This window comes from Rhinopithecus bieti, unplaced genomic scaffold (assembly GCF_001698545.2).
Source record: "Rhinopithecus bieti isolate Rb0 unplaced genomic scaffold, ASM169854v2 scaffold_10088, whole genome shotgun sequence".
Lineage (NCBI taxonomy): Eukaryota > Metazoa > Chordata > Mammalia > Primates > Cercopithecidae > Rhinopithecus > Rhinopithecus bieti.
Window position 1 is genome coordinate 1,188,307 of NW_016806409.1, and position 26,339 is coordinate 1,214,645.

At 46.4% G+C, this 26,339-nt stretch overlaps 1 protein-coding gene across 1 annotated transcript in view; it reads left to right on the top strand.

Annotated features, from left to right (window-relative positions):
* Positions 1 to 3,847: 3,847 nt before the first annotated feature.
* The window catches only part of NMT1 (N-myristoyltransferase 1), a 48,437-nt gene continuing 25,945 nt past the window's right edge, over positions 3,848 to 26,339 (top strand). Inside the window, 3 exon segments of the mRNA XM_017876108.1 lie at positions 3,848 to 4,025; positions 24,418 to 24,446; positions 24,449 to 24,525. Coding sequence (XP_017731597.1) covers positions 3,895 to 4,025; positions 24,418 to 24,446; positions 24,449 to 24,525 — 237 coding nt within the window. The 5' untranslated portion in view covers positions 3,848 to 3,894.

Genomic DNA, 26,339 nt, shown 5'->3' on the forward strand with positions numbered 1-26,339 from the left:
CGGGGAGAGCTTGGCCCCGGAACGCGGTACAGAGGTCCCCAACCCCGACCCGGAGCCGTAACTTTTCCTTTCCCCGGAGCGGGGAAGGAGAGAGAGGAGAGGGGCAAAACTGCAGGGTCCTAACTTCAGATATAAAGCTCGGCCACTCAGTACTTATGCAGCCTTGGCAGTGGTGATCATGAGCACTTTGTGGGATTATCTCAGCCCGCACAGCCTGGACAACATGGCAAAATCCCGTCTCTACTAAAAATACAAAAATTAGCTGGCCATGGTGGCGGGCACCTGTAATCCCAGCTACACGGGAGGCTGAGGCAGGAGAATTGCTTGAACCCGGGAGGTGGAGGTTGCAGTGAGCCAAAGAAACGAAAAATCTATAGTTACCTAGTTATGTCTCACATAGAGCAGGAAGTTGGGTTTTTTTTTGTTTTTTGAGACGAAGTTTCACTCTATCGCCCAGGCTGGGGTGCAGTGGCGGGATCTTGGCTCACTGCAGCCTCTGCCTCCCAGGTTCAAACGATTCTCCTGCCACAGCTTCCCGAGTAGCTGGGACTATAGGTGTGTGCCACCACACCCGGCTTTTATTTTATTTTTTATTTTTTTTGCTTTTGAGATGGAGTTTTGCTCTTATTGCCCAGGCTGGAGTGCAGTGGCACGATCTTGGCCCACCGCAACCTCTACCTCCCGGGTTCAAGCGATTCTCCTGCCTCAGCCTCCCAAGTAGCTGGAATTATAGGCATGCACCACCATGCCTGGCTAATTTTTTGTATTTTCAGTAGAGACAGGGTTTCTCCTTGTTGGTCAGGCTGGTCTCGAACTCCCGATCTCAGGTGATCCGCCCACCTCAGCCTACCAAAGTGCTGGGATTACAGGCGTGAGCCACCACGCCTGGCCCAATTTTGTATTTTTAGTAGAGATAGGGTTTCACCATGTTGGCCAGGCTGGTCTGGAACTCCTGACCTAGGTGATCCACCCACCTCAGCCTCCCAGAGTGCTAGGATTACAGGCGTCAGCCACCATGCCCAGCACGTCTGGCTAATTTTTGTATTTTTAGTAGAGATGGTGTTTCACCATGTTAGCCAGGCTGGTCTCGAACTCCTGACCTCAGGTGATCCACACACCTCGGCCTCCCAAAGTGCTGGGATTACTGGCATGAGCCCCCGCACCTGGGACTGGCTTTATTATTATTATTATCTCTGATCCCCCCTTCACTGCAGCTGCAAATAGGACAATCACGTTGAACAGCAGTCTTGGACCCCGGAGAGTTGAGTGTGATGACAGTTCTCAGACTGAGTAGGCATCTTTGACTGCCTTTCAAATATAGATGACGGGATTATCTGCCACTTTGGATCATAATTACTTACGCTTATGCCACTGATATATAAACAGAGTTGACTATATTTAGTTCTGTGTTTTGTGTTGTCTTTCCCTGAGTCAGATAGGAACTGTTTCTTACCGCCCTGCCATTCTTCCCATGTTGAGATCTTTCCCAAAGGCAAAGATCATTTCCCTTTTTGGCCATGGAGCACTCTGATGGTAAGAATTAGTCCTCTCATCACCCACCACACTCAACCCAAATAGGAAATTTCCACAAATGGGAACCATGTCTTTGGGCGTTCTTCTTGGGATCCAGGTGAGATTACTCAATCACAAGAGTGAGATTCAAGGACTGAAACATTCATTCAAGGGTAAAAACAGATTAAAATGTGGCAGTTACCTTTTTTCTCCTGACATGGAATACACACTGGAGTCACAGTTACCTTTTAGTAACCGATTTCCTTGAGTGAATAGTGTTATCAGAAAATGGGACTTTTATGGTGGCAAAGAATTCAGAGGGTCTAGGGGGCACACAGATCCGGATTTGTATACCATTCTGCCACTTAACCAGCTATGTGATTGTGCAATTTACCAACCTCTCAGGGCCACATTTTTTCATCTGTCAAAAAGGTGAATATGGCCAGGCACGGTGGCTCACTCCTCTAATCCCAGCACTTTGGGAGGCCAAAGTGGGCAGATCATGAGGTCAGGAGTTCAAGACCAGCCTAACATGGTGAAATCCTGTCTCTACTAAAATTACAAAAATTAGCCAGGTGTGGTGGCGTGCATCTTTAATCCCAGCTACTCAGGAGGCAGAGGCAAGAGAATTGCTTGAACCTGGGAGGCAGAGGTTGCAGTGAGCCGAGATTGCACCACTGCACTCCAGCCTGGGCGTCAGAGCGAGACTCTGTCTCAAAATAAAACAAAACAAAAAAAGTGAATAATAATAGGACCTATATTATAGACTTGAGAGGATTAAATGAGATAAGGTACGAAAGGCCTTACTCCAGAATCTGGCATATCAGTACTTATTAAAGATAAAGAGTAGATGTGGGCTGGGTGCCCTGGCTCACGTCTGTAATCCCAGCACTTTTAGGGGTTGGGGTAGGAAGATACCCCAGGAGTTCGAGACCAGCCTGGGCAACAAGGCGAGACCCTCCTCTCTACAAAAAATACAAAAATTAGCCAGGTGGTGTGGCTCACGCCTGTAGTCCTAGGTACTCGGGAGCCTGAGGTGGGAGGATAGCTTGATTGTAGTGAGGCGTGATCTTGAGCCACTGCACTCCAGCCTGGGCGACAGAGGGCAACCCTATTTAAAACAAACAAACAAAAAAGGTTGTTGTGGAAGATTCTTGTGGGGAATTAAAAGGACCATGTGTGCACGAAAGAGCTTGGCAAAGATCAGTACCTGGAGGCTAAGATGCCGCGAGCCCTGCCTCCCTAGCAGTGGGGTCTCTTGGCTTAGGGTCAGTGCACCGCACACAAAAATCCACTGCCTCTCATGAGACCTTGAACTGCCAATGACCGGGGGTTGCCCAGACTCCCGAGTGAGGAAGGCAGCCAGGAGTCAACTCGGCTTCTTGCAGAAAAGCCCACTCCAAGAAGGCCTGGGGCATTCTGGCTCCAGGCGGGTCACACCCGCTGGCCTCAGTGAGTTGTTTTATGCGACCACCGGATCAGGTGCCAGAGATGAGGCAAGTAGGCGAAGTAAAAAAGCTTTATTAGCTAGCCAATGTGAAGGAGGAAAGGGCGAGGTTCATCGGTCTCTTGCGGTGGAGGCCAAGGAAATCGCTCCGGCGTTCTCGGGCGAGGTTCCTAGGTCCGCATGTGAAGAGGGCCGAGGAAGTTCACGCCGGACGGCTGCCGGGAGTGGCTTTTTATGTCTAGGGCCTGGGAGTGGGCGGGCAGTAGGCGGGACACGGGCGTGTCGGGGGCGTTCCGTAGGCGCGGCCAGGTAGGGGTTTGGGTCTCCTCGATCGGACGTCACGTTGCGCCTGCGCAGTTGGTCTGCATTTTTGCCGGGCGCAGGCTGCATTTTCCCGCGCGCGGGTAAGTTGGTGATGAAGAACCCGGAAATGCGCCATCTTAGTCGTCTTTGTCCTCTCCCTCCGTCCAGACACTCAGGCCCTTTCACTTACCCGGGAAAGGTAACGGTCCTTAACGGCAGCCAATAACGGCTCCCAGCGGCTCAGGCACTGGCCAGGGCAGGCTGAAATCAAACCTTGGATTTTGGAACCTCCACGCCTGAAACCCTAAACCAGCATCGAACTACAACTCCCAGCATGCCAGGCGGCCGCCCGGTTCCGAAGGGTCGGTCCCACCAACCTTGGGCCCCTTCTTTTCTCAAAGCGTGGCCCAATGCCTAGGCTTCCGGGTATTAGTGGCCCCGCCCCTTGACCCGACCGGAGCCGTGCCCGGTGATTTCTGGGTATTGTAGTCAGTTTCCTGGGAAAGAGTCGCTCCTAGTGGCAGCTCCCCTCGCCAGAAAAACTACAAAACCCAGAATGCAGCGCAAATCCCCCTTGTCCAATAGGAACCCCCTATGTAGCGGGGCGCGGAGCCCCGCTCTCGCAACTCAAGATGGCGGACGAGAGTGAGACAGCAGTGAAGCCGCTGGCATCTCCGCTGCTGCAGATGATGGAAGGGAACGGGAACGGCCATGAGCACTGCAGCGATTGCGAGAATGAGGAGGACAACAGCTACAACCGAGGGTAACAAAATCCTCGGAGACCAATTCCCATCCAGCCTCCCACAACCTGGGTCTCTGGGGTGCGGGGAAGTCACCGGGAGCTTAGTGTAGCCCCACCCTCATATTCTTATTGGCTAAGTCACTAGGATCCTGTCTGGCGATTGGTTACTACTTTTGTCATTTACCAAGGGGGGGGTGCTCTGGCTATTAAGGGCCGGAGACGTTCAGTACTTTTATTATGTAAAAGTTCTATGCAATGTTCCACTCGTGTGCTTCAGGCCAGTCCTGGGAAAAGAGCATGTTGGACGATGGTTTTCGATGGTACAACACAGGACAGTCTAGTAACAGTACAGTTCAAAGGGAACGTTACTTATAGACTTGTTGTTTGAGCAACGTGACTAGCAATAAACGAATAATAAAACATTTCGCAGCAGTTCACCCTCAGTGAGGAAATTCATCAGACTATACAAACTGTATATATAATTATATTGTAAAATATCACTACGAGAGAATCCCAAAATATAAACTCACCTTATAAACCCTATGTAATTAACGATATGGTAATGCTTTGATTTACAGAGTTTCCATTGCTCCAGTCATAAGTATCCTGAACAATATATTAATATAATTAGGTCTTCGAACATCTTTGCCTTATTAACTTTGCAGAGTAGCCCCAGGCTTCGAGAAATGAGCGATGTTGCTTCTTGGAGAGTATTTGGAATCCTTGGGCTCCATACTGCCTATCCTGTACTTTAGGGTCTTGCCATTAGTTACTATTTGTTCCTAGGGATGAAGAAACGCAGCAGGCATTTGAATGTTGAGTTTTTTTTCCAAATTAGTTTTTACTTCTGTAAGCCACAGCTTATTCATCTTTCTTCACATGGTTAGTGCCTGGCACTGGCACTCACGCTGTCTCTCCCCATCTTCCTGTCTATATTTGTAGATATATTTTTAAACTGAAAGTCGTGAGAGATTTTTGGGTGTATAACTTGCCGAGTTTGAGGTAGTCTGATTTTCATAGCCAGCTTGTTATTTGCAGTATTGGTGGTAGTCCAGGTATAAAGGTAGAAGATTGAGGTCTTTGTAGAAACTTAAAAAAAAAAGAAAAAATTCGCTACCTTGTATAGAGGGGAGAACAAAGTATTACAGTCATGCGCTGCCCAAGGATTGTGTAGAAGAGATGGTCCCACAAAATTATAGTACATATTTTTATTGTATCCTTTCTATGTTTAGGTATGCTTAGATACACAAATACTTACCGTTGTGTTATAGTTGCCTGCAGTACTCAGTAACAGGCGGTAGCCTATTGCTCCTAGGCTACAAACCTGTATAGCATGTTACTGTAATGTATACCATTTAGCCTAGGCACTTAGTAGGCTATACCATCTAGGTTTGTGTAAGTACACCCTATGATGTCTGCAAGACAAAAATTACCTAACCATGCATTTCCCAGCACATATCCCTGACGTTCAGTGAAGGATGACTGTATTTAAGTGGTTTATAACCTGCTTGTGGTGAATCTTAGGTTAAAAGATCTACCTAGCTTTTATGTTCTTCAACCAGCATTAAAAATCACAGGAAGGGCTGGGCGCGGTGGCTCATGCCTGTAATCCCAGCACTTTGGGAGGCGGAGGCGGGCAGATCACGAGGTCAGGAGTTGGAGACCATCCTGGCTAACACTGTGAAACCCCGCCTCTACTAAAAATACAAAAATTTAGCCGGGCCTGGTGGTGGGTGTCTGTAGTCCCAGCTACTCGGGAGGCTGAGGCAGGAGAATGGCGTGAACCCAGGAGGCAGAGCTTGCAGTGAGCTGAGATCACACCACTGCACTCCAGCCTGGGCTACAGAGTGAGACTCTGTATCAAAAAAAAAAAAAAGAAAATCACAGGAAGAATGTAGAGGAATAGGAAGCTTGCCAAATTTAGTTTTTATTGCTATAACTCACAACAGATCTAATGTAATAAAAGTCTTGTTTTGAAGTTTGATATTCCTAAAAATGGAAGAGCTGAGAAAGAGGAAGTAGGAACAGGAAGAAGGGAAAGTGAAGCTCTCCTGAGTAGAGATCTGAATCACAGATGAGAGTCGGTGAATGTGAAAGTCATTCCAGAAGTGAAAATGTGGCATTTTCTTTGCTCTTTTATAGTTGCTTTTATTTTCTTTTTAACTGTTGTCCTGACCAGTGTCCTTAGGTTTGTGCCCTGTAATCTGTGAATCACTTTGCAAAACTGTGTGCGTGAAAGTTATTTTATTGGCCTGGTGTGGTAGCTCACATCTGTAATCCCAGCACTTTGGGAGGCTGAGGCAGGCGGATCACTTGAGGTCAGGAGTTCGAGACCAGCCTGACCAACATGGTGAAAGCCCGTCTCCACTAAAAATACTAAGTTTAGCTGGACATGGTGGTGCACACCTATAGTCCCAGCTACTCGAGAGGCTGAAGCAGGAGAATCACTTGAACCTGGGAGGTGGAGGCTGCAGTGAGCTGAGATTGCGCCACTGCACTCTAGCCTGGGCAACAGAGCAAGAACCTGTCTCAAAAAAAAAAGGTGGTGTGCAGTGGCTCATGCCTGTAATCCCATCACTTTGGGAGGCTGAGACGGTTGGATCATGAGGTCAAGAGATGAGACCATCCTGGCCAACATGGTGAAATCCAGTCTCTATTAATAATAGAAAAATTAGCTGGGCATGGTGGTACATACCTGTAGCCCCAGCTACTCTGGAGGCTGAGGCAGGAGAATCGCCTGAATCCGGGAGGCGGAGGTTGCAGTGAGCTGAGATCGCGCCACTGCACACCAGCTTGGCAACAGCAAGACTCCATCTCCAAAAAAATTAAAAATAAAAATAAAATTATTTCATTTGTAATAGAAGTAAGTAATAACCTTAAAAAACGTTGACAGTTTGCATGGTGTTTCTCTGCATGGTTATGGTCTGGGTGAAAAAATTATGTTTATTAGCATCCCAAATCTAAAGGTCTGTGAAAATGAGTTTGGAGGTAGCAGGTGAAAAACCAAGGGCCTAGTCTGGAGGACAGAGTCTAATTCTGGCACTAAGAATCCGGGGGAGAGTCAACATTTTTACGTGAACTTTAAGAGGAAATGGTTTTGGGGAGAAGCAGCAATTTGGGAAAATGTAGCATGGCACAGTGGAAAAGCATGGACTTTGGAATCATTTAAATCTGGTCTCAGGCCAGGCGCAGTGGCTCACCCCTGTAATCCAAGCACTTTGGGAGGCTGAGGTGGGCAGATCACTTGTGGTCAGGAGTTTGAGACCAGCCTGGTCAGCATAGCGAAACCTCATCTGTACTAAAAATACAAAAATTAGCTGGGCGTAGTGGCAGGCACCTGTAATCCCAGCTACTCGGGAGGCTGAGGCAGGAGGATCGCTTGAAACCAGGGGGCAGTGGTTGCAGTGAGCAACCTCCACTGCACTCCACTGCACTCCAGCCTGGGCGACAGAGCAAGCCTCTCATCTGAAAATCTCCTCTCAAAGCTTGGCTCTGATACTTAATGGTCCTGTGACCTTGGGAAAGGTACTTAACTCTGAGTTATAGGGATTAAATGAGATAACATCTGGAATGCACTCCTCTTCCTCCCTCCTCCTCTTTCTTCACATCTTCCCTAACCTCCCAGCTTGTCCCTCTGCTCTTATCACATGCTGTATTGTTGCTTTTATCATAACAATAAATGTAACTACATATTTGGTAATTTTTCTTAATGTGTCTGGTACCTGTCTCATCTGACAGTAAGGTGCATGTAAACAGGATTGTGTCTTCAAAATGCCTAGCACTTAGTAGGCATTAGTGAATATTTGCTGTATGAATGAATGGCAGATATTAAAGTACCTAGCCTAATATTAGTGAAGTTTTATCTCCCCTCACCAAGTAAGAGGATATCAGATTTTTCTTACATACACGTTTTCTCTCCCCAAATAATTCTCATTGTAAGCCTTACTACAATTTTTATGAAATAGCTACAGAGGCCGGGCGCGGTGGCTCACGCCTGTAATCCCAGAACTTTGGGAGGCCAAGGCGGGTGGATCACGAGGTCAGGAGATCGAGACCATCCTGGCTAACACGGTGAAACTCCGTCTCTACTAAAAATACAACAAAATTAGCCGGGCGTGATGGCGGTTGCCTGTAGACCCAGGTATTCGGGAGGCTGAGGCAGGAGAGTGGCGCGAACCCGGGAGGCAGAGCTTATAGTGAGCTACAGAAACACCTACAGAAATCAAGAAGCTCCAATTTGTTGTGGAAGCTTTCCACTGTGTTTTGCTTCTTGAAATGTTTTTTTGTCTTTACTTAATATTATTTAAAATCTTCTCAAAAATCGTGTAAAAGTTGACAGAGAAGTTTTCCTTTCAATGCTAGAGAGTCTAAAATGTGTAATATACAATAAAGGTTAATCATAGTTCAAGCTAACCTTTATTCTCTTAGGCCTTTTTTTTTTTCTTTTTTTGAGATGGAGTCTCGCTCTGTTGCCCAGGCTGGAGTGCAGTGACATGATCTCTGCTCACTGCAAGCTCTGACTCCCGGGTACACGCCATTTTCCTGCCTCAGCCTCCCAAGTAGCTGGGACTACAGGTGCCTGCCACCACGCCAGGCTAATTTTTTTGTACTTCTAGTAGAGACGGCGTTTCATCGAGTTAGCCAGGATGGTCTCAATTTCCTGACCTCGTGATCCACCCACCTCAGCCTCCCAAAGTGCTGGTATTACAGGCGTGGGCCACCGCGCCCGGCCATTTTTTTTTTTTTTTAAAGAGACTGTGTCTCACTGTGTTGCCCAGGCTAGTCTCAAACTCCTGGGTTCAAGTGATCCTCCTGCTTTAGCCTCCCAAAGTGCTGAGACTGTAAGCATGAGCCACCACACCCAGCTTCCTGGGCCTTTTTTTCAGGAACTAAAGTCACAGTGCTCTATGCTAATAAGATGAGCTAAATTCATGTACTGGATTCATGGGAAATGCAGTTGTATTATTTCCTTTTTTTTTTTTTGGAGATGGAGTCTCACTCTGTTGTCCAGGCTGGAGTGCCATGGCATGATCTTGCTCACTGCAACCTCTGCCTTCCAGGTTCAAGAAATTCTCCTGCCTCAGCCTCCTGAGTAGCTGGGACTACAGGAGCACACTGCCACACCCAGCTAATTATTCGTATTTTAGTAGAGACGAGGTTTCACTAAAACTGGTCTCACGCTCCTGAGCTCAGGCAGGTCTCGAACTCCTGAGCTCAGGCAGTCTGCCTGCCTCGGCCTCCCAAAGTGCTAGGATTACAGGTGTGAGCCACCACGCCCAGCCAGTTGTATTAGTTTCTTATGTCTCTTTGTATATGAGTTTAGTTCTTGACTTTTCTAGTCTTGTGTTTCCTCCATAATTAAATCAGCATAAACATTTGATGAATATAAAACTTCATGTAGTTGTGTGTAGTGTAACCTCAGCACATTGCGAGGCTGAGGCGGAAAAATCACTTGAGCCCAGGAGTTTGAGACGAGCCTGGGCAACATGGTGAGACCCCATCTCTATAAATAAAACAAAAAACCCCAAACCCTTCATGTAATATAGGTATACGTATATATGTGTACATGCATACATATGCAATGTGTATGGATGCATCTCTTCAGTTTTTCTATTTAAAAATTTTTTAATTTAATTTTTTTTTCTTTTTTTGAGACGGAGTCTCACTCTGTCGCCCAGGCTGGAGTACAGTGGCACGATCTCGGTTCACTGCAAGCTCTGCCTCCCGGGTTCATGCCATTCTCTTGCCTCAGCTTCCTGAGTAGCTGGGACTACAGGTACCCGCCACCACGCCCGACTAATTTTTTGTATTTTTAGTAGAGACGGGATTTCACCATGTTAACCAGGATGGTCTTGATCTCCTGACCTCATGATCCGCCCGCCTCGGCCTCCCAAAGTTCTTGGATTACAGGCGTGAGCCTCTGCGCCCGGCCTAATTTTTAAATTATTATTATTACTTTGGAAACAGGGCCTCACTCTGTTGCCCAGTATAGTGGTGTGATCATGGCTTACAGCAGCCTTTGACCTGGACTCTAGCAATCCTCCCACCTCAGCCTCCCAAGTAGCTAGGACTGTAGACACGCACTATCATCCCTGGCTGATTTTCTTTTTAAAAATTTTCTGTAGAGATGGGGTCGCGCTTTTTAGCCCAGGCTGGTCTCAAACTGCTGGCCTCAAGTGATGCTCCCACCTTGGCCTCCCAAATGGCTGGGATCGTGGGCATAAGCTCCTGCGCCCAGCCAGTTTTGTTTGTTTTTTACTGCACTCAATTTCCCCCAGTTACGTGCCTAGCATAATTATCCTGAACAATTTAGAGGACAGTCAGACTAAGATAATCTTTATGCAGCATCCCCCTGTAGTTCGTGATTCATCTATATGGTTTAATTTGATTTTTTTTTTAATGAGAGTCTTTCCAAGAAGTATTGCCAAAGAATAAATCTCATCAGTTGGCAGATTTTAATTTGGGGATAATAAATGAAGTTTGTCCGAGTGTTTTGGAACAAAAAAGAACTTTTAGACTATTGTGTTCCAGGAGTCTTTCAGAATTTATTTTGCAATGTCTTCAGTATCATTGAGATCCTGGTAAGCATGGGTCAAGAGCCCCCCGACAAGAGGTGTCTCGTCTCCATCCGGCTCTCTTACTCCTTGGGACAGGTTAACATGGATTCTTTATAAGTTCTCCTCACTTCCTGGTTATGAGATATTATCCCTTATGAAAACTTAGGAGGAAAGAAAAGTCTTTCTGAAAATACATTCCTTAAAGCTAGCCTTACTTGCTTTTGTTTTCTTCTTCAGCTTCTCCAAGAGTCCTTCTTTCCCTATTTATTTGATGGCTTATAGCTGCAGCTAGCTCTTGGAAAGAAGAAATCTTTTAGTTCCTTTTAATTTCTCCCTTCAACTTGTGGTTTTCAAAACTAGATCAAAGCAGAATGGAAAGAGAAACCTCATCACTGATATCAAATAAGTGTTCTAATTTTGTTTCCCAATTAAGCGGCAATTAAAAAGAAACTAATCAAGAGCTGCTTCAAAGAGAAGAGACTGGAAAGCAGAAGAAATGGAAAGTAAATGAGAGCCTATTTCAGGGACTCGCTGCTTATGGCAAAGCAGTTTTGCTGATTTTTCACATTGTTCAACTAATATGCTCTCACGCTAAAATTCCCCAGCTTTACTAAGTTGGCAGTTAACCCTTTCCCTATAGAGCCCATAGATTCATGAGCCATACATTTAGTAACTTCAGGAGGATGCTGCTTTAACTCTTTCTCTTTAGCTTTTTATCTGAAATCTCTACCCTTCAAGCCTCTCTTCTAATTCCTCAAAGAAGATGTCCTTGTGATTGTTACATTTAAGGGACACAAAATATGGTGTTCTCTATTGAGAGTGCCAAAATTACTAAACCGGAATTCCTCCACAGGCTCAGTATTAGCCTCAAAAATGTCCCAGCACTTTGAGAGGCTGAGGTGGGCAGATCACTTGAGGTCAGGAGTTCGAGACCAGCTGGGCCAAAACCCCATCTCTACTAAAAATACAAAAATTAGCTGGGCGTGGTGGCGTGGGCCTATAGTCCCAGCTACATGGGAGGCTGAGACAGGAGAATCACTTGAACCCGGGAGGCAGAGGTAGCAGTGAGCCCAGATGGCGCCACTGCACTTCAGTCTGGGCGAGAGAGAGAGACTCCATCTCAAAAAAATAAACAGAAAAAAAAACAACTTTCTAGAGCTGCTCTGAGAGGCAGTTGAGGAGTCACTATGGTTAAGTGTTTAGTAAAAGTTACTATTATCACTACGGAGTGGGCATTGTGCTAAGCCCTTTACGTGGATTATATCCTCCATGATTTCACTTATGAAGACTTTAGGGTTTTTGTTTGTTTGTTCGTTTCTTTTTTTGAGACAGAGTCTCAAAAAATGGTCTCTGAACAGCATTTGATTTTACCTTGGAGTTGCAAAGTCAAAGTCTTAACTTGCCAAACAAACTCAATGTGGAATTTACACATTTGTCTCATTCCAGTTTTAAGCAGTTTAGTATAGCAGAGCTTTTGTGACCTCTGAAAACCAGTTATCGTCCATGACAAGAATTGGCTTGTTCACCCTCAGTACTCTCAGAAAAGACTCTGTCACCCAAGCTGGAGTGCAGTGGCATGATGTTAACTCACTGCAACCTCTGCCTTCCAGGTTGAAGCAATTCTTGTGTCTTAATCTCCCAAGTAGCTGGGATCACAGACATGCACCACCATACCCGGCTAACTTTTGTAGTTATAGTAGAGACGGGGTTTCACCATCTTGGCCAGGCTGGTCTTGAACTCCTGACCTTGTGATCCATCTACCTTCGCCTCCCAAAGTGCTGGCATTACAGGCGTGAGCGATCATGCCTGGCCAGACTTTATTTTATTTATTTATTTATTTATTTATTTATTTATTTANCCAGTTTTAAGCAGTTTAGTATAGCAGAGCTTTTGTGACCTCTGAAAACCAGTTATCGTCCATGACAAGAATTGGCTTGTTCACCCTCAGTACTCTCAGAAAAAGACTCTGTCACCCAAGCTGGAGTGCAGTGGCATGATGTTAACTCACTGCAACCTCTGCCTTCCAGGTTGAAGCAATTCTTGTGTCTTAATCTCCCAAGTAGCTGGGATCACAGACATGCACCACCATACCCGGCTAACTTTTGTAGTTATAGTAGAGACGGGGTTTCACCATCTTGGCCAGGCTGGTCTTGAACTCCTGACCTTGTGATCCATCTACCTTCGCCTCCCAAAGTGCTGGCATTACAGGCGTGAGCGATCATGCCTGGCCAGACTTTATTTTTATTTATTTATTTATTTATTTATTTATTTATTTATTTCAGACAGAGTCTTGCTCTGTTGCCCAGGCTGGAGTGCAGTGGTGTGATCTCAGCTCACCACAACCTCCACCTCCCAGGTTCTAGCGATTCTCCTGCCTCAGCCTCCTGGGTAGCTGGGACTACAGGCGTGTGCCACCCTGCCCAGCTAATTTTTGTATTTTTAGTAGAGACGAGGTTTCACTATGTTGGCCAGGCTGGTCTTGGAACTCCTAACCTCGTGATCTGCCTGCCTCAGCCTCCCAAAGTGCTGGCATTACAGGCGTGAGCCACCACCGTGCCCAGCCAGACTTTAGTTTTTATAGTGAGGCTTGAGATTTGCATCTCCACTGGTCTCTTTGACACCTCAGAGGACCATTCTGAACTTGCTAGATTTCTTTCCCCTGCTGAATTGACTTCTGCATCTTGAATCTGCAGCAGTGTGAATCCTATCTTTGGATCCATTTAACAGCCTATGGACATTCCCAAACTTGGGAACCAGTTTGTCTCTCCATGATAGACAAATATTTTTTTCAGAAGTCATTCTAATCGCGCCACTGCACTCCAGCCTGGGCGACAAAGTGAGACGCCGTCTCAAAAAAAAAAAAAAGTCATTCTAGTGGGTGAGATTTCTGCCAGCATTGAGCCACTGCTCAAAACATTCTTGATAATGGTCTCTGAACAGCATTTGATTTTACCTTGGAGTTGCAAAGTCAAAGTCTTAACTTGCCAAACAGACTCAATGTGGAATTTACACATTTGCCTCATTCCAGTTTTAAGCAGTTTAGTATAGCAGAGCTTTTGTGACCTCTGAAAAGCAGTTATCGTCCATGACAAGAATTGGCTCGTTCACCCTCAGTGCTCTGGCTTACTATCCCAGGGAGGGCCGAGGGTGGCAGCAAAAGTGGTCTTTTGTAATCCCTTCTTATAACCTGCTGTTCTTTTCACAGACCTCCCACACTCTGTCACTCAGGCTGGAGTGTGGTGGTGTGATCTCGGCTCACTGCAACCTCTGCCTCCTGGGTTCAAACGATTCTCCCGCTTCAGCCTCCCAAGTAGCTGGGATTACAGACACCCGCCACCATGCCCAGCTAATTTTTGTATTTTTTAGTAGAGACGAGGTTTCGCTATGTTGGCCAGGCTTGTCTTGAGCTCCAGGCCTTAGGTGATCCACCCGCCTTGGCCTCCCAAAATGCTGGGATTACAGGCATGAGCCACTGTGCCCAGCCCCAGGGTACCTTGATGGCAGTACTAAAGTGTTTTTATTTTTCCCATCATTTGGGATTCACAAGCAGTTTTTGATATGACTAATTGGTGGGAATGTGCAGAGTCGGGGGCAGAAGTACAGGGATTAGACAGCTGATACTGATTCATGCCATGTCGTTTCCTTCTGGGCATCTTTGCCATTTCTTTCACCTCTCTTTGGGCTTTCTGAGTACAAATAGGATTACTAGTGAACTTACCATACTTCAAGAGTTAATTGATTTGCAAAAGGATTTCCTGATGTCTAAAAGTAGAATCAAAAGGATATTAGAGGTTAGGGTTTATTTTAACAAGTTTCTCTGGAAAATTTGTATTTCAGCCCAAAAAATTCACTTTTTTTTTTTTTTTTTTTTGAAACAAGGTTTCACTCTGTCACCCTGGTTGTAGTGCTGTGGTGCAGTCCTCCTACGTCAGCCTCCCAGGTGGCTGGGACTATAGGCTCATTTTTTGGTCTGTGTATGTAGAGACAAGGTCTCACTGTATTGCACAGGCTGGTCTCCAACTCCTGTCTTTTTTTTTTCAGAGGTAGAAAACAAGTGGCGATTGGTCCAAGTGCAGTGGTGTTTATGACTAATTTGTCATAACCAGTTATAGATTTCTTTATTCCTTTTCCACTCCCCCTGCTTCACTTGACTAGCATTTAAAAAATACAAGTAAAAAACAAGTGGCCATGAGATCTGAGAGCTATAGTGAAAAAAAAAAAAAAAAAGAAGGGGCCAAATTTGGGAATTTTTTTTCCAAAACTTTTTTTTTCTTGTGTTGTAAACCTGTGGTCTGTGTTTAAGACATTGAAACCATTAGAAATAGTTAGAGTGGAGCTTTTTTGTTTGTGTTTTGTTTACTTATGAGAGATGGGGTCTCACTTTGTCACCCAGGGTGGAGTACAGTGGCTGTTCACAAGCGTGGTCGTGGTGCACTACTATGTCATCAAATTCCTGGGCTCAAGAGATCCTCCCGCCTCAGCTTCCTGAGTAGCTGGGACTACAAATTCATACCACCACACCTAGCTGGACCTGTTTTAACTTTTCAAGGAGTAGGACAGAGCCTAAGGAGAGAGAAGACAATGAATAAGAAAATTAGGGCTGGACATGGTAGCTCACATCTGTAATCCCAGCATTTTGGGAAGCTGAGGCAGGTGGATAGCTTGAGTCCTGGAATTCAAGACCAGCCTGGGCAACATAGTGAAACCCTGTCTCTACAAAACGTATAAAAATTAGCCAAGTATGGTGGCGTACGCCCGTAGCTACTCAGGAGGCTGAGGTGAGACGATCGCTTGAACCTGGGAGGTTGAGGCTGCAGTGAGCCACGATTGTGCCACTGCACTCCAGCCTGAGTGACAGAGCAAGAACCTGTCAAAAAAAGAAAAAAATTTATATTTTTATTTGAGACGGAGTCTCACTCAGGCTGAGTGCAGTGGTGTGATCTTAGCTCACTGCAACCTCCCCCTCCCATGTTCAGGCAATTCTCCTGCCTCAGCCTCCCAAGTAGCTGGGATTACAGGTGTGCACCACCACACCTGGCTAATGTTTCTTTTTTTTTTTGGTAGAGATGGGGTTTCACCATGTTGGCCAGGCTGGTCCCAAACTCCTGACCTCAGGTGATCCACCCACTTTGGCCTCCCAGAGTGCGGGGATTACAGTTGTGAGCCACCGCACCTGGCCTATTTTATTTCAATTAAAAAAAAGAAAGTTGATAATTTAAATCTCAATCAGTAGCTCAAGAGCACAGCATTTCCATTGCTCTCATAGAATTAACACAGCTGTCCTGTGCAAACAGTACTAAAGATGTTTTGCTGACCCTCTTTTGGGCTGTAGCTTTTCAAGGTCTTATTTTAGTCTATTATGCCTGTAAAGCATCAGTCAGGCATGTAACTGTTGAACTGTTAACTGTGTGCTCAGCACAACTAGAGGCTGTTGGAAACAGCTGTATAAGATGTAGTCTGGCCGGGTGCAGTGGCCAGTAATCCCAGCACTGTAGGAGGCTGAGGCAGATCACTTGAGGCCAGGAATTCGAGACCAGCCTGGCCAACATGGTGAAACTCCGTCTCTACTAAAAATACAAAAATTAGCCAGACATGGTGGCACATGCCTGAAATCCCAGCTTCTCAGGAGGCTGAGGAAGAGAATCGCTTGAACCCAGGAGGCGGAGATTACAGTGAGCCAAGATCACGCCACTGCACTCCAGCCTGGGCAACAGAGCAAGACTCTGTCTCAAAAATAAAAAAGATGTAGTCCTTGTTCTTAGGAAATTTTTAACGTTATTGGGAAGCCAAGAAAGCCATATAGTATTATATATAAAAGTGTTTTAGGAGATTATAGTTTTAAAACAGGCGGACATCAGAGAACTAGAATAGTCAGAGCTTTCTGGATAAAACATGGCTCACTTTCCTCATTGCTTCTAATTCTTACTCCTCTCAAACACCAAAGCTGTGTTCTATAGCCTAGTGTGAGGAAACAATATTCTCTTGGCTTTGGAGGATTCTCAAAAGTCAGTTCTTATAGGGAACGAAGCCATAGCCTTTGGGGGGAAATGGCCCCAAGTCTTTAGAGATTGATGGCTCCTCCCTAGATGCTAGTTGGGTAGTTGATAACCAATTTGCCTCACATTTCTGAGCTTTGGTTTCCTCATCTATAAACAACAAGTTAAACCAGATGGTTCTGAGATTCCAGTGTTGGAGGCTCAACTTCCCCTCCCCTATGATAGAGCTTTTTCTTCCCAGGCATGCAGTTTTGAGCGGATTGCATCATCCAGTAAGACTGAGAGGAGGCCCCTCGCTGCTCGTGTTGTCTGGAAGTTCCTCTTCGCTTGCCGTTCATCTGCCAGCTTGCCCTTACCTCCCACCCGCTCACATACCTAGCACTGCGTTCTATTTCTAGAAATGAGTACTGAAGTTCGTTTTCCATCTCTTCCCCAAGGTCTGAATGTATACAAGAGCGTCCTTAGGATGTCTTACGTCTTCGAACTTGGAATATTTTGGCCTTCATTAAAAGATGACATTTCTTGATTGCTTTTCTGCTCTGTTCCTGGATATTTTATTCTAATTCACCCTGTATTTGCTGGGTTGGTCATTGATGAATTGATCAACTTTAGAATGTAAGTCTCATAATTTTTCTATGAGCTGCCATCTCCCTTCTTGGGGAGGAGGCACTTCTGTCGCTGCACCAAGGCAAACTTGACTTAATTCTCTACTCTGTTTTGGAACCAAGTGAAACAAGTTGGACTTTGATTTGCTATATTCTAAGATTCTGGTTCTGGCCAATCTCAGTTTGAATTAAGGTGAGTGGCAGCTTAGATCTCTGAGAGATTTCTGTTTCAGTGTGCTGAATCATAGTATGCCCTAGGATTCCCACCCAGTGGGTATGGACTTCAAATCCCTTTGAAAAGGATGCCAGCCAGGCACGGTGGCTCATGCCTGTAATCCCAGCACTTTGGGAGGCCAAGGCAGGAGGATTGCTTGAGCCCAGGAGTTCGAGCCCAGCCTAAAATTAGCCAGGCATGGTGATGCACGCCTGTAGTCGCAATTACTAAGGATGCTGAAGCAGGAGGATTGCTTGAGCCCAGGAGTTGGAGGCAGGAGTTGGAGGCTGCAGTGAGCCATGATCGTGCCACTGCACTCCAGCCTGGATGACAAAGCAAGACCCTGTCTCAAAAATGAACAAATAGGCAGGTGCAGTGGCTCACGCCTGTAATCCCAGCGTGTTGGGAGGCTGAGGTGGGTGGATCACTTGAAGTCAGGAGTCCAAGACCAGACTGGCCAACATGGTGAAACCCTGTCTCTACTAAAAATACAAAAATTAGCTGGGCCTGGTGGTGGGTGTCTGTAATCGCAGCTACTAAGGCGGCCGAGGTATGAGAATTGCTTGAACCTGGGAGGTGGAGGTTGCAGTGAGCCGAGATCACACCACTGCACTACAGCCTGGGCAACAGAGCGAGACTCAGTCTTTTAAAAAAAAAAAAAAAAATGGCCGGGCACGGTGGCTCACGCCTGTAATCTCTGCACTTTGAGAGGCCAAGGCTGGCAGATCGTGAGGTCAGGAGTTTGAGACCAGCCTGGCCAACATGGTGAAACTTTATCTCTACTAAAAGTACGAAAAATTAGCCGGGCATTGTGGTGCGTGACTGTAGTCCCAGCTACTCGGAAGGCTGAAGCAGGAGAATCGCTGAACCCAGGAGGCGTAGGTTGCTGTGAGCTGAGAACATGCCACTGTACTCCAGTTTGGCAACAGAGCAAGACTCTGTCTCAAAAAAAAAAAAAAAAAAGGCCAGGCATGGCGCTCACAGCCTGTAATCTGATCTTAGCACTTTGGGAGGCCGAGGTGGGCAGATCACCTGAGGTCAGAAGTACAAGACCAGCCTGACCAACACGGTGAAACTCCATCTCTACTAAAAATACAAAAATTAGCCGGGCATGGTGTTGTGTGCCTGTAATCCCAGCTACCCAGAAGGCTGAGGTAGAAGAATCGCTGGAACCTGCGATGAGGAGGCCGCAGTGAGCCGAGATTGTGCTGTTGCACTCCAGCCTGGGTGACAAAGCGAGCCTCCATCTCAAAAACAAAAAACATGAATCAACAAACAAACAAAAAACGATGCTAGATTCCTGGAGAAGGATTAGCCTGGCTTCTGTGGGGTCCTCTAGTTTTGTTTTCCCTTAGTCCAAATTGAGGCCATTCTTCTGTGAAATGGCATTGGCTTGCTAGGATGCTTTTGAAGTCCTACTTTCAAGGCCTTCAAGTCCTACTTTCAAGCTTGGTTTCCTATGAATAATTAAAATTATTATAATTATCATGAAAGCTAACTGTAGCAGACTCCTTGCAAGTCTGGTTTTGGTGAATTGGTTGTCTTCTGTTTGGGGGTGTTGACTGTAAGACTATGAACTCATAGTGTGTCCTCATGGATGGGGCTCAATATTTGGTAGCTCAGTGAAAATGACTCGTTAAAGGAAAAAAAAATGCAGCTAGGCACAGTGGCTCACGCCTGAAATCCTAGCACTTTGAGAGAATGAGGCAGGTGAATCACCTGAGGTCAGGAGTTTGAGACCAGACTGACCAACGTGGTGAAACCCCATCTCTACTAAAAATACAAAAATTAGCTGGGCGTAGTGGCACATGCTTGTAATCCCAACTACTTGGTAGACTGAGGCAGGAGAATCCCTTGAACCTGGGAGGCGGAAGCTGCAATGAGCTGAGATTGTGCCATTGCACTCCAGCCTGGGCAACAAGAGTGAAACTGTGTCTCCAAAAAAAAAAAAAAAACCCAACAAAAAAAGACTTCCCTCTGTTAGCCATGTGCTTGATATACAAGTTGAAACAGGATTGTTGCTCAGTAACTGGCTGCGTGTACAAATTCAAGCCAATATAAGGAAAATGAAATTTGCTCTCTGATTTTATTTTCAGTCTTGGAGATTTCTAGACACTTGTATTGGCAATGCATAAAGCAGAACAAGAGTTCAGCCCAAGATCCTTACACAAAAATTGGATTCATGAGGTGATAGCTACATGGAAGTATCTCCACACAATAGCAAGAACAAAGGCAGGAAGGTAGTTTTTACAGTGATTTTGCATGTTTGTAAAGACTTTTAAAGTTAAAAGAAGTAATTTCTTCTATTTTCCCTGTGTGAAGTTATGTTTAGTAAGTATCCAGTTGGTTAATCTACAGCAGTTCTTCACCTTACCTTTTTGATTCTTTCTTTTGTAGAAGTATAAAAAGTTACTTGTATGGTAATTCATATGCTGGGACTAGATAATTTGTTCCATAAGCTGATATGAATAAGAATTTATGTTATAAATCGTATCCAACAGTGGTACACTGCTTTGTCTCCTAATGTCAGCCTGGATTTTTTTTGTTTGTTTGTTTATTTGAGACGGAGTTTTGCTCTTGTTGCCCAGGCTGGAGTGCAGTAGTGCAATCTTGGCTCACCACAACCTCTACCTCCCAGGTTCAAACGATTATCCTGCCACAGCCTCCCGAGTAGCAGGGATTATAGGCATGTGCCACCACGCCTGGCTAATTTTATATTTTTAGTAGAGACGGGGTTTCTCCGTGTTGGTCAGGCTGGTCTCGAACTCCTGATCTCAGGTGATCTGCCTGCCTCGGCCTCCCAAAGTGCTGGGATTACAGGCGTGAGCCACCACACCTGGCCTATGAGCAAGTTTTTAAATCCTTTTTTTTTTTTTCTTGAGACGGAGTTTCGCTCTTTTTGCCCAGGCTGGAGTGCAATGGCGTGATCTCAGCTCACCGCAACCTCCGCCTCCCGGGTTCAAGCGATTCTCTTGCCTCCACCTCTCGAGTAGCTGGGATTACAGGCATACGCCACCATGCCTGGCTAATTTTTGTGTTTTTAGTAGAGACGGGGTTTCTCCATGTTGGTCAGGCTGGTCTTGAACTCCTGACCTCAGGTGATCCACCCGCATCAGCCTCCCAAAGTGCTGGGATTACAGATGTGAGCCACCGCGCCCGGCCAAGTTTTTAAATCTTATAATGCTGCACATAATCCTGAGACTGATGTGAAAATATCTGGAGTAGGAAAACTACAGAGTTGTCCTGGGCTGCAGATGGTCCTGTGTGCGATAACAAAATTGAGTTATTAAGAAGAAGAAGTTATCTTTAGGCCATAAATGACTTTATGGTTTCTGTTCTTTGCCATGGCCTTGGGGGTTTTGCTGAGCATCTGGTTTTAAGGAAGTTACCTTATTTCCCCTTTGAATGTTCTCAGTCTTCCTTCTATGTTAATGCCTTCTGGGTCTCATTAATATCATACCAAGTAGGTGCACTTGTGTCTAGACTTCATGACCTTATGCTTGGACTAAAGGAACCTCCAGACTTAACTCGATCTCTCCCTGTCACAGTCTTTCTGCATCAGGGACATTGAGAGGCCCGGCCAGATGGAAGCTGTGGGAGGCAAGGGTGGACAGCCTAAGTGGGAACTGAGGGTGATGGGCCTAGGGAAAAATTGGGCTTGACACCTTCCAAGTTAAGAAGCTGCTGTCACTCCAGGATTTCAAGCATGAGAGAGACACATGGAAAGCCATTTTCACAGAGGTGAGTCCCACAGCTATATAGAGTTCAGGTGATACAGAAAGATTGTGAAGGCAGAGAGATCCAGAAAAGGCTGGAGGGGTAAGGTCATGAAGTCTGGATGTGAGCCTTTCTCCCAGGAACAGGAAGAGATAGGAGAATCTGAAGACGTTCTATGAAGGGAAATGACAGCATGTGATTTCAGATCACTTTCTGTCTGTATATATGCATATATACAGTATCTCTCTGTGAGATGAGAGTAATATTGATAATAACTCCCAGGCATTTTGAGACCCTGAAGTCTTTCTGAATTATAAATGGTATTTACCATAATGTTAATGAAAAAATGTATTTTATGTTGTTTTAATTCTTGGGGTTTTGGATTTTTTTGTTTGTTTGTTTGTTTTTGAGACAGTGTCTGGCTCTATTGCCCAGGCTGGAGCATAGTTGTGTGATTTTGGCTCACTGCAGCCTCCTCCTCCCAGGCTTCAAGCCACCCTCTCAACTCAGCCTCCCAAGTAGTTGGGACTACAAATGTGCACCACCACACCTGGCTAATTTTTGGATTTGTGGTAGAGACGGGGTTTCACCATGTTGCCCAGGCTGGTCTCAGACTCCTGATCTCAAGTGATCCGCCTGCCTCGGCCTCCCAAAGTGTTGGGATTGTGGGCATAACCCACCATGCCAGACCTTTCAATTCTTTGAGAATTGGTTATCTAGAATATACAGTTAAAATTATCCCTGCGTTTAGCTGATCCTACAGATTAGGATTCACTGTACTCAGGTTGGACTTCTAATTTTGACTTTTCTTTTTTTTTTTCCCTTTGCTTTTTCTTTTCTTTTTTTTTTTTAAGACAAGAGTCTCACTCTGTCTCCCAGGCTGGAATGCAGTGGCGCCATCTCCGCTTATTGCAAGCTTCGCCTCCCAGGTTCACGCCATTCTCCTGCCTCAGCCTCCCGAGTAGCTGGGACTACAGTCGCCCGCCACCACGCCTGGCTAATTTTTTTGTATTTTTAGTAGAGACAGGGTTTCACTGTGTGAGCCAAGATGGTCTCGATCTCCTGAGCTCGTGATCTGCCCAGCTCCGCCTCCCAAAGTGCTGGGATTACAGGCGTGAGCCACCGTGCCTGGCTTTCTTTTTTTTTTCTGAGATGGAGTCTTGCTCTGTCGCCCAGAGCTGGGGTGCAATGGCGTGACATTGGCTCACTGCAACTGCCGCCTCCCGGGCTCAAGCAATTCTGCCTCAGCCTCCCAAGTAGCTGGGATTACAGGCACGTGCCACCACGCCTGGCTAATTTTGTATTTTTAGTCGAGACGGGGTTTCACCATGTTGGTCAGGCTGGTCTTGAACTCCTGACCTCATGACCTGCCCGCCGTGGCTTCCCAAAGTGCTGGGATTACAGGCATAAGCCACCACGCCCAGCCAGTTTTGACTTTTCAGTGTAGCTAAGAGGCTGAGCATGGTGGCTCACACATGTAATCCCAGCACCTTGGGAGTTCAAGGCAGGAGGATCACTCAAACCTAGAGTTTGAGACCAGCCTGGGTAACATAGGGAGACCCCTGTCTCTATTTTTTAAATTAAAAACAAAATTAATGAGGCTAAGAAACTATTTGCTTCATTGATCGGGTGTGTCATGTAGGGAAAAGCAGCGTAAGGAAGTCCCCTTGATCACATGCACACATGTACACTTGCATACACACACGTTTCTTGTAATCTCTCTATGGCAGGAGTAACTGGGTGCTATTGTTATTTTAGTTTCCCAAGATTCTTAATGCTGGGTTTTGCCAGTGGTGATCCCGCAGTCTGAGCTTGCCAACAGTTGTCCTCAATTCTGCAGACCTGATTTAGGCATTTCTTTTTTTTCCCTTTTTTTTTAAGACGGAGTTCCGCTCTTGTTTCCCAGGCTGCAGTGCAGTGGCGCAATCTCGGCTCACAGCAACCTCCACCTCCCGGGTTCAAGCGATTCTCCTGCCCTAGCCTCCCGAGTAGCTGGGATTACAGGCATGCACCACCACGCCCAGCTTATTTTATATTTTTAATAGAGACAAACTTTCTCCAGGCTGGTCTTGAACTCCGGGCCTCAGGTGATCCGCCTGCCTCGGCCTCCCAAAGTGCTGGGATTGCAAATGTGAGCCACCTCGCCCAGCCTTTTCCTTTTTTTTTGAGACAGAGTCTCTCCTTCTGTCGCCCAGGCTGGAGTGCAGTGGCATGATCTCGGCCCACTGCAAGCTCCGCCTCCCAGGTTCACACGATCCTCCTGCCTCAGCCTCCCGAGTAGCTGGGACTACAGGCACCCGCCACCACGCCGGGCTAATTTTTTGTATTTTAGGTAGAGACAGGGTTTCACTGTCTTAGCCAGGATGGTCTTGATCTGACCTCGTGATCCACCCGCCTTGGCCTCCCAAAGTGCTGGGATTATAGGCGTGGGCCACTGTACCCAGCCACCTTTTCCTTTTTTTTGAGATAGGGTCTGTCTCTGTCATCCAGGCTGGGGTGCAGTGACGTGATCTCAACTCACTGCAGCCTCCACCTCCTGGGTTCAAGCGGTTCTCCTGCCTCAGCCTCCTGAGTAGCTGGGAGTACAGGCATGTGCCACCAGGCCCCAGCTAGTTTTTGTATTTTTAGTAGAAACAGGGTTTTGCCATGTTGGCCACTCTGGCCTCAAACTCCTGACCTCAAGTGATCCACCTGCCTCAGCCTCCCAAAGTGTTGGAATTACAGGTTTAAGCTACTGCACCTGGCCGATTTAGGCATTTCTCATGATTGACCATTTTGGACACAGATTGCAGGAATGTTAATGTGCCTTTTTCCTCATCCCTCACTCCCTTTCGTACTGTCTTGTGCTCCAGATCCAACTGGGGAAAATCATGAAACCTAATACATTTGGGAGGTGGAGGAAGGAAGGGCAACGCATTCCAGAAAGCCCACCACTGCCTTTTGGCTGTCATCCTTTTACATTCAGAGTTCAAGGAAGTATTGTGGTATGAATGCCTTGTTAACAATTATCATTCGCGTTTGGTGCCATTACCCTGGCAATCTAAAGAAAATGAGCAACATAAAAGCAAGAACGGAAAAGGCCCTTTCACACAAATAGGACATCCCTTGCCCAGCACTCCCTCCCTGAAAGCCGAGGGGGCGCGAGTCAGGAGGAGTGCTGGTGTCCTCCAAATGCCCTTTCTGGACCTGGGTTCTTCAGCCTGCTTCTGAAGCCAAAGGCTTGATTAAGGAAGGTCTGACTCCACAGAAAGCTCTTTGTCATGGGTAGCACAAAACAGATTTTTAAAAAAAAATCCTGCATCAGTATTTACTTTTTGTTACAGTGGTTTGAGTCCAGCCAATGACACTGGAGCCAAAAGAAGAAAAAGAAACAAAAAAAGAAGAAAGAAAAAGGCAGTGAGACAGATTCAACCCAGGATCAGCCTGTAAAGGTAACAAGGAGGTTCTGTTTTTTGTGACTGAGTCACTTTTTCACATGAGAGAGTTTTGAGGTGAATGTATAAGAACAACTTGGATTGACATTCTCCACTGGTATTACTTCAAGATGGAAGAGTTGGATCCCACTGCTGTCCTCTGCTGCCCTAGACCTAGGTGATGAAACTGCTCTCAGTACCCTAAAAGACACGGCAAGTCAGACACTGACTCCCAAGCATGGTGCCCATCAGAATGGACAGGTGCATACTGCATGTGCTGCTGTGCCAGTGCCCCGGGGAGCTACGTGTGACAGCCCCTGGTGCCTAGAGCAGTGATTCTCTGTCTTAAGTCCCCACCACTCTGACAATGAGAGGCCCCCATTTCTTTTTGAGACAGGGTCTTACTCTGTTGCCCAAGCTAGAGTGCAGCCTCCACTCCTGGGCTCAAGTGATCCTCCCACCCCGGCCTCCCAAGTAGCTGGACCTGCAGGTGCATGCCACCACACCTGTCCAATTTTTTTTTTTTAATTTTTTGAGTCTCACTGTGTTACCCAAGCTGGGTCTTAAACTCCTGGGCTCAAGCAGTCCTCCTGCCTCAGCCTCCCAGAGTGCTGGGATTACAAGCATGAGCCACTGCATTCAGCCAGAGACCTCTTCTTAAGACCTTTATATATTTGCAAACATTCTCTTAATGCCATAGTCATTATAATGAAAACCATGAGTCCCACAGAGTCTTTCTGAGTTCTACTCCATGAGAACCACTGGCCTAAGGCTTACAACCCGAGAGTGATGCACTGGCATGAAACCCAGAGATATGGGTAAGGATCGTTTTGTTTCTTAAATAAAACAACATTACAAAATAAAACAATTTCAGGTAAGTGTTGTCTTCCTCAAAGTAGCTGACAGGGGCAAGGGGACAACTCAAACATATTCATAATTCACCTTTTAAAACTGTCTCTGAGACCAGGCACGGTGGCTCATGCCTGTAATCCCAGCACTTTGGGAGGCCAATGCGGGTGGATCACTTGAGGTCAGGAGTTCAAGACCAGCCTGGCCAACATGGTGAAATCCCATCTCTACTAAAAATACAAAAAATTAGCTGGGCGTGGTGGCAGGCGCCTGTAATACCAGCTACTTGGGAGGCTGAGGCAGGAGAATCGCTTGAACCCAGGAGGCGGAGGTTGCAGTGAGCTGAGATCGTGCCACTGCACTCCAGTCTGGGCAACACAGTGAGACTCTGCCTCAGAAAATAAAAATTAAGTGGCCAGTCACGGTGGCTTACACCTGTAATCCCAGCACGTTGGGAGGCCAGGGCGAGTGGATCACGAGGTCAGGAGTTTGAGACCAGCCTGGCCAACATGGTGAAACCCCACCTCTACTAAAGATACAAAAAAAAAAAAATTAGCCAAGCGTGGTGGCACGTGCCTGTAATCCCAGCTACTCAAGAGGCTGAGGCAGGAGAATCGCTTGAACCCAGGAGGTAGAGGTTGCAGTGAGCTGAGATTGCACCATTGCACTTCAGCCTAGGCAACAGGGTGAGATTCCATCTCAAAAAAATAAATAAGGCCGGGCGCGGTGGCTCAAGCCTGTAATCCCAGCACTTTGGGAGGCCGAGACGGGCGGATCACGAGGTCAGGAGATCGAGACCATCCTGGCTAACACGGTGAAACCCCATCTCTACTAAAAATACAAAAACTAGCCGGGCGAAGTGGCGGGCGCTTGTAGTCCCTACTCGGAAGGCTGAGGCAGAATGGCGTAAACCCGGGAGGTGGAGCTTGCAGTGAGCTGAGATCCGGCCACTGCACTCCAGTCCGGGCGACAGAGCGAGACTC